Source organism: Microtus oregoni, unplaced genomic scaffold (genome assembly GCF_018167655.1).
Source record: "Microtus oregoni isolate MIOR12 unplaced genomic scaffold, Mior012 000002F_ref0000024, whole genome shotgun sequence".
In the NCBI taxonomy this organism is placed as follows: domain Eukaryota; kingdom Metazoa; phylum Chordata; class Mammalia; order Rodentia; family Cricetidae; genus Microtus; species Microtus oregoni.
The window spans coordinates 71,540,373-71,549,337 of NW_024543061.1; the positions used below are offsets into that span (position 1 = coordinate 71,540,373).

The 8,965-nt window shown below is 35.7% G+C and overlaps 1 protein-coding gene across 1 annotated transcript; it reads left to right on the forward strand.

Moving 5' to 3' along the window:
- The first annotated feature begins 4,804 nt into the window (after positions 1-4,804).
- On the forward strand, positions 4,805-8,965 carry LOC121436479 (repetin-like). The gene is made up of 3 exons (XM_041636425.1): positions 4,805-4,883; positions 6,132-6,158; positions 8,628-8,965. The coding sequence occupies exons 1-3, from the start codon at positions 4,805-4,807 to the stop codon at positions 8,963-8,965; spliced, it is 444 nt and encodes a 147-aa protein (XP_041492359.1).

The following is an 8,965-nucleotide window of genomic DNA, read 5'->3' on the forward strand; positions in this document are numbered from 1 at the left end:
TGCCTTTCCCATCAAGCTATGATCTTCTAGTGAACTTTAGAATTTAAAGTATAGATGGTTATGGTGTTGCTTGCCCTGAGCATCAGACAATTTGTATTTATTACAAAATATTTTTATCAAAATAAAAAACTAGAAACAATGAAGGATTCACAAGTAGTAACCAAACACCAGGAAAAAAAATCCTCTTCTCTATATGTTCTGTGTTCAAAGAACAATGACCAAAAGTTGCTAGTCAGTTTGAGAAATTCACAAGCAAATCAAGAATATAACAGAAATTAAAACAAAGAGTAACAAAATAAAGATAAACAAATAATGGTATGTGGCATAATATAGAGGGTTAACTCACAAATTTTGCTAAAATTAAAAGGACAAGGCAAAATGATGTAGGAATGTCCTTCTGTATGTGTGTTGCTTTTATTGGTTAATGAATAAAGTAAGTAAAATCTCATCTCTAAAACTCCCCAGACAAATACAATCTACACTTCAATTTATTTACTTAAATCATTAGTGTGATAATGGCACCTGTTTGCAAGATTTTCAAGAGTTAGGTTAATGATTGAATAACTCTAAAGACACAATTGTTTGTTCACACAAACCAGTTTCAAGAATTAATCACAAAATATCATTATTCTCAACGGTAGTCATAAGAACTGAATCAAGGCCATGACTTCCAGTAATTCAAAACAATTTCAGGAGAAAGCATAATACTTGGAAGAAAGGTCTGTAATTAAAGAATTATAGTGAAGGTCATACCCTCATGGAGAAAATGGAATTAAGGCATGAGACACATTTATTACCGGATAATGGAAAAGAGTGTGCCAATTGTTGACTGGAGCAAGCTTCAGGCTAAATGTCACTGCTAAAAAGCTCAAGGTCACTGCTAAGGCCAAGATCTAAGGTGGAAAGAACAAAGGATGAAGGACGAAGTTGAGGCTGTGGAAAATCCTAGCAGAGTATGTCAGCTCAGAGTGTGCTGGCAGGGGTCTTCATTTTTGTTGGAATTTTTTAAAATGTAAGAAGTTATTATAAAAATTTAAACAATATAGAAGGATAAAAAAAGTCCAAATGATATCTGGGTGGTGATGGTGCACACCTTTAATCATAGCACTCAGGAGAAAGAGGCAGGTGGATCTCTGTGAGTTTGAGGCCAGCCTGGTCTACAAAAGCTAGTTCCAGAACAGCTAGGACTGTTACACAGAGAAACTGTGTCTCAAAAAACAAACAAACAAACAAACGAACAAACAGTTCAAATGACCTCTACAATATTACTTACAAAAAACCCCAATAAATAATAATTTGTCTATAATTTCACACATTTCCTGACAACAGTGTCTGATATGGGTAATATATATGTATATATATATACACACACATATATATAATATTTATCCATGAAATAAGTATATCCATAACAAGATAATGAAAGATGCTAGATGGACAGACATATAGAGGAATAGGTGCATGGGTAGACAGGTGAAAAGATTTTTTTCATGCAAAAGTGAGATAATTTTTATTTTTAATTAATAATTACTTAATTTGGATACCCTTCTGTATTGTGATGTTCTAAATTATTTTTGATGGCTGAATTATGTTCTGTTGTAGTGATGGTTCAGATTACTAAAAGCAAAACCTTTTGTGGTGAAAGGGTAGCTTTGGGTCTGTTCCCAAATAGATGTAAAGAATGAGCAATAAGTTCCCACGCACTTGTCAGCCAAAACAGTTCCCCGAGGGAGCATGGCCCATTCCCCAAGAATTTAATAAAGAGAGTTCAATGTCAATTTGTTCTACAAATCTCAAAGCAACTGCTTCTTACTTGAAGTTCATAGCTAAGCACAAATTCTGACTTAAATGTGCTTTCTAGAAGAGCCTCTGCTGACACCTGTCTTCAGCATCATTCCCTCACCTCTTGTTGCATACTTAATGGAGCTACAGATTTGCCTCCTCTCCCTTTCCTTTCCTTCTCCTCCCTTCCACTCTCCCCTCTTCCCCCACCCCCTCCTTTCTGTTTTCTGTCTTGTCTCTTTCACTCTGGTTTTGTTTTCTGAGGCAGGTTCTTATGAGGTAGTCCAGGTTACTCTTTTTTTTTTTTTTAACTTTTTTTTTTTATTGAGAAAAGAGAAAAAAAAAAACAAATTTCCTCCTCCTCCCAGCCTCCCATTTCCCTCCCCCTCCTCCCACCCTTCTCCCCCTCCCCCCACTCCTCTCCCCCTCCCTCTCCAGCCCAAAGAGCAGTCAGATTTCCCTGCCCTGTGGTAAGTCCTAGGTCCTCCCCCCTCCGTGCATTTCTAAGAAGGTGAACATCCAAACTGGCTAGGCTCCCACAAAGCCAGCACATTACGTAGGTTCAAAACCCCGTGCCATTGTCCTTGGGTTCTCATCAGCCCTCATTGTTGGCCATGCTCAGAGAGTCCAGTTTTATCCCATGCTTTTTCAGTCACAGTCCAGCCGGCACCCACCCACTGAGACAGTGGAGCTGATCTATTGGGAGCTCCAGGTTACTCTTGAACTTCCAATCAATCTGTCTTCATATCTCAGCATTGAGATTGTAGCCCCAAGTCTCTCTTACTGCTCTGTCCCTTTATGTTTTTTATTTTTTATTTTTTTGCGTTTTCCAGCCACTGTGACACAGAGGAAGAAGGATGGGCTTGCCTCTTATGACTCTGTAAGATGTATCTCAGAAAGAAACCATCTGCCCATGTCCTTCTTTCTTCACAGGAGGTTCCTTGAATTCTTTTCAGAAACTATGGAAATCATAATTCCAGAATTCTGAAATCAAAGTTAATCATTGGCTAATGAGAGACTATTAAACTTTCTTCATAACAACTTACGAATCTGCCTCTTGCATATCTAATTCAGAAAGATTAGTGTAGTGACTAGTCTATCAAATAAAAAGCCATGGCTACAAATCTTAGTCTCTCAACACCGAGTCATTGAAGCATCTGACATAAGTTTTTACATTACTCTTGACAACTAGCCAACTGCAGAATGATGACTACAGATGCGAGAACTGAACTTATGAAAATGACTGGCATCAACAGAGTCAAAGTTGGGACACTGGTAAATCAAAGAAATGCATGTATTTTGCTACATTTTTAACCCACCATCATTTAAACCAATTTTTTTTAATCAACAAGATGTTTTACTGGACAGGGATGGTAAGAAATTAGTTTTGGTATCACAAAGAGATGAATCAGAGTTTAAGAGTGCTTGCTGGTTTACCAGAGGACACGAGTTTAGTTCCCAGCACCCATAACAGGGAATTCAACCACTAGAACGGAGGGGTTGTTAATTCCCTGAGGCATCTTACCAGTCCCAAGAACAAAATGTTGAAAATGCAAACTAATTCCTTTATATATAAGATTAAATTTCACATAAACATAATAAATACATTAAATATTTTAAAAGTTAAATATATAATGATTAAGTGAGTTAGTACCTGTACACAATAAGCAGAACAAACCTTGGTTCCCATTAAGTATATCATAACATATTTGTCCATCTATCCACTTATCTGCCTATTTATCTTTATCTGTCTGTCTGTCTGTCTGTCTATCTGTCTATCTATCATCTATTATCTAGTTATCACCTATCATCTATCTACACATTCATCTCTATGACTATCTTTTACTGATCAGTCTATTGTTCTATTTATTATTTTTGAGTGCTTATATAGAGAATAAAAACAAAAGAGAGGAGCATAGATTTAATAATTAAGTTGGAAGTGAAATGAAAGAAAATAAATGTGAAGTACCTTGAAAAAGAAGCAAGATTAAAATTGTATATTTAAGGGCATATTTTAAGCATATGGTGGGAGGGCCATGATATCTTTTTTAGAAAGAGCCAATAAGAGAGCATTTGAGAGAAAAGAAGAACAAAATAGTGAGATAAACAATAAAGATACCTAGCAGCTGTGTCTATGTATGAAACTTCCCCATTGTTCCTTTTAATGGAGAATTCAAATTATTTATTTGAAGTATCAATAATTATAGTAAATTTACTCATATTCTCCTGAGATATTTAAAAATATTAAGGCAATTTAAAAATGAACTAAAATTGTTTAAGATAATTTCAAGAATTTTATAGAATTACTTTTATGTTACCAACAAAATGTTCTTTTGTTAGTTGAGAGTCACACTTTCTAGAAGGATTCAAACAAAAGTGCTCTTTGTTCGATATCACTAAAAATGAGAGGTGTACCTAGTTGCAATCTTCTCTTTCCAAGATGAATATCTTCAGTTCACTGAGTGACCCTAACAGGATGTTTTCCCAGCCAGTCATTAATATTGGGTTTGCTCTTATTGGCAACTACTCTTGAAGATTTCCAAGTCATAGAAGATATCTTATCATAGGTTTTCTTTACTTGTGCTTCCTTTTTTTTTGATTGAATTTTTGTTTTTCTTTTAAAGTCTGCTTTCATTTTGATTCTCTTGGCTCATTCTATAGGAAACTATCTCGAAATCAACGACACTGTGGAAAGTCAGAACAGTGTTAGAGCCTGTAATAAAACAGAGAAGCACAGTTCCAGGTAGAATGTTAAACATGGAAGACAATTAGTAACACTTAGAGTTAATAAATGAAGATAATGAGCCATTGTTTCAAAGAACCTGAAGAAATTATTAGTTTTCTTTGAAGAATACAGCCTACCTGTTCTTTAGTCTAATCCAACTAGTCTGGCTGAGGCTCAAGTAACAAATTAGATACGGATAGGAAGTTCTCAACTCATGGTCTTCAAGGATACATTGTTTTGCTGGGTCTTATAAAGGCTGTGCTGAAGTTCCTTGCAGCATCAAAAGAAAGAGACACCATGGCTGCCTCCAGGATGCTTCTGGTTCTGCTCTCTATGGCCCTGCTGGCCCTGACCTCATCTCAAAGGGTCAATGAAGGTAAGAGGAAAAATGGGTCTGAAATTCATGGAAAAGAGTAGAATTGGGCTGCTTCTTATAAGAAATTAGTTAATATTCAGAGAGCAGACCATTAAAAGTATAGACAACATTAGTTTCTGTATCATTTTTTCACTGATGGCAAAGAGATGTGTCTAAAAATCTGGGTGTATATTCTAAGACCACATCTTTACAGTGTAATGTTTACTATTTGAACATGCAGCAATTTTAAACACTCACTCTCTGTGTGAATAGGGTGAAAATTTTATAATTCACCTAGATATTCTTTTTCTTTCCAACAAATACCTGAACATTTAGAAATATTGATAATTCTTATTAAACCTTCATGTTTGATGAAAGTTGGATTAATAGGTTCTTCTGCTGTTTTTCAAATACACATGCTTCCCAGGAAAAGCATTACAGTTCAGTGAAGTGCAGAGCTCCAATTAGAACATTTCTTTTCCAAAATCTAAGCAACTTCTGAGTGAAAATATATCTTGAAAGGCTAGCAAAATTTGGGTACCCCAAGATACTATCAAAGCAATCTGCTGGTGAATAAAAATGAGTTTTTTATTTATGTAATGAAATAAAGTACCGCTTTTCTCTAAATCATTGTTTAAAAACAAGAGGCAAAATTGAAATATTCAAACAAATAAAGTTCTGGGTTCTGGTGGATGGAATGAGGTCTTCATTAAGATTGTGTAAAATATACAACTTATGATATGATGAAGGAGCTATGAAAATACTCATCAAGAATAAACAGTAATGGCTTTAGAGAATTGGACAGACTTGTGTTTGATTAAAAGAGTTTTGGATAATTTCCTGAAAATAAGCAATCCTTCTTTGAAAAGCTTGTCTTCTGGGAAAAAGTTTTGTGGGTAATAAAGTCTTGCTAACAGTGAGTCACATGGTCATGGATGGTTGAATTCTCAAGTTGTACCGGTTTAGGAAATCAGATTGTCAAGCATGTGCTACATTGAAAAGGAAAGAAAACAATTGGTTGGTTAATTTCCTTTTTACTTCTTGTTTAGTACATCATGGGGACTAGGGTTCTACTTCCAGAAATGATGGCTCATTGTATTGAAACCACATACACATGTGTTTTGTGTATAATGTAAATCTTAATTTCCCCAGTAGTCTCTAAGGTGTTTCTTTTTCATATCTATATTTTCTTGTTTTATACAAGTACGGAGTTGGAATCAATTAAATCAAATCTTAAATCTATTATATTTTTTTTGTTTAAAATCCTAGATGATGAAAATTCTCTTCAAGAGCAAGGTAAATCTTTATTTAAGGCTATGCTTCATTTTCATTCAGAATTTGTCATACTTTAACTTTTGCTTACATTTCTGTCACTTAGAAGTTCTAAAAATTGGTATAAGATGTCTCAAAAAAAAAGATGTCTCAAAAGAGAGTGGAACCCCCAATGTTTTAGTAGTCCTCAGTCAAAGTGCTAAACATGAGCCAGCCTTTCACATCATGTCTCTTGGGTCAGTGAGATAGTGTTTGTATATCAGCAGAACACATCCACACCAATCATTTTTGAATGTTTTTCTCTAAATAGTCCTGCAGACCATGGTTGACAATGGAGTAACACATCCCTCTTTCGTTTATAAGAGTTTTAATGCCATTGACATATGTCTTAGTTAGGGTTTCTATTGCTGTGATAAACTACCTTGACCAAAAGCCATGTAGAGAGGAAAAGGTTTCTTTCACTTATGTTTCCATGTAACAGTCCATCACAGAAGTGAAGATAAAGTAGGAACTCAAACAGGGCAAGAATCTAGGAGCACGAGGCAATGTGGAGGTCAAGGAGGAGAATGGCTTACTGGCTTGTTCCTTAAAGTTTGCTCAGCCTGCTTTCTATACAACACATGTCCAGGGTTGTACTACTACTCCAATGGGATAATACCTTGCCCATCAATCACTAATAAAGAAAATGCTCTGCAGGCCATCTTGTCTATAGCAGTATCTTATGTAGGCATTTTCTCAGTTGAATTCATTTCTCTCAGCTGACTCAAGCTTGTGTCAAGTTGACATACCATCAGATAGAACAACTTATAATTAATTTGAATAGTAAATATATTAGGTTATTTGCTTAAATATGGCTATTCAATCAGTAAATAGCCCATCAAAAAATGACAGAATCAAACAAAATGAATTAATGAAAAAGTTTGTTGTTTAAATAAATTCTTAGAACTGGACCTGAAGGTACAGGTCTGTGTTCCTTCCTGAGGAGACAGAAGAGGATGGTTCACAGGTCCAATGTCTACCTGGGCTGCAGAGAGAGTTCAAGTCTAGGTCACACAATTTAAAGTGAAAAGTAAAGGAGACTTGGGTCAATGGTAGAGCACTTGCCTACCATTCTAGATTCTAGGTTCAATCCCATGACAGAAAATAAGCAAACGAAACCCTTGAAAGCCATATAGTCATTTGTTATGAGGATGCCTCCTGACATTTTAATAATCTTTCCACACAGTTTGTAATTCCATTTTAAACTTCTTCTTTGTGTTTGTGTGTGTGTGCTGTTCTTTCTTCACAGAATCCCCTAAAGGGGAAGACTCCCCTGACCCAGGTGAGATATTTCATCTTCAATTGAATTATTGGGAATTATTCTGAATTACATCTAGCAACTTTTGGATTAATAGTCTGGTATAAAATTTGTCTAACTTCCCCTATTATTCTACCTATTTAGGTTTTAGTTCCACATTATAAAAGTTTCAAAAAATTGGAAAAAGGAACAACAACAATAATAACGTCAACAAAATGAGAAAGACAAGGAAAAAGAAAGAAAAGCAATGTTTGCTTTGTATCTATCTTTATGAGGTTCAATGTAGGGTTATTGTCTTCCTCTTCCTTTCCCCCTTGCCTTGGCTGCCCTTGCAATGGCACACATATTTAGCATTTCCTAAAAGAAACATTTTGCTTACTTATATCATCTCCTCCAATGTTAATTCAATGAAAAATATCACATTTACAACCATCATGGCATGACCTCTCTTTGTCATCACCAACGGTGTAAGAGCTAAATGGGGCATAGTTAATATCTTTGTGGTACCTAGAATCTAATAGATGGGGAAGCTTGGTCATAACCAGGGCCACTGTCAGAAAAATGGGCATAGAAAATTGTAGATCTCACAGCATTAGAGGAAAAGAAAGACTTCATACAAGAGATGGTACAACTCACAGCTATATCTATACTTACATTATAACTTTAGAAGATTAATCTTAGATGGTTAAAAAGGCATATAGTTGAAGTAATATGAAGAGTTGAAAATGTAATTTAGCATCAGGGTGTGAAAGGTATTATAAATGGCGAATTGATTTTCTAGCCGTCCTTTAAGCAACAGACATGTGTACCAACAGATTTATATTATGATTTCTCTCAGGCACTGAGAAATATGATGGAATATGGGTGGTTTTATATAGAACAAACCAAGTTCAAGTTAGATGAATAGATGATGCTATATAATAATAGCAGCTGTATCAAAAGAGAGGAGAGAGTAAATTGGGACAGAAAAGCAAAATGTTCCTTAGTAAGTAATTATACACATTTAGGCAAGATCACTCTGATCCTTTTTTTGCTAGGAATGGGACCTAGTCACTACCTAATAACATCTACGGTAGTAAAACAATGTCTCACTATATCAAATCAATGATAGATTTCATGATTTTCTTTTTAAGTTCATGGTGATTCTTTCTCTATTTTTAATCTTTTCTGAATGTGTGTTCTCTCTCCCCCAAAAGTTGGTTATCTCCATGCTGGGCTAAAGGAAATAAAGAACCATGGTCAAGAACAACTAAGTCAGCATAGCAAGAAGGCTAAAGATCTCATACAAAGGAGAGGGAAGCTCGACCAAGGAAATGGCCAAGGCGTTAATCTAGGCTCTGATGGTGAAGGTTTGAGAGGTCGGAATCGTCAGAGTCAAAATCAACAAGGAAGAGGTGGCCAACGAGGACGTGGTCATGGGGGCCAGAGAGGTGAGAACGGCCATAATGCAAAAGGTGATCAGAAAATACAACGTGGAAAAGATGGCAAGAGAAATCAAAGGGGTCAGTATGACAGCATTCCTGGTGACCAGTGA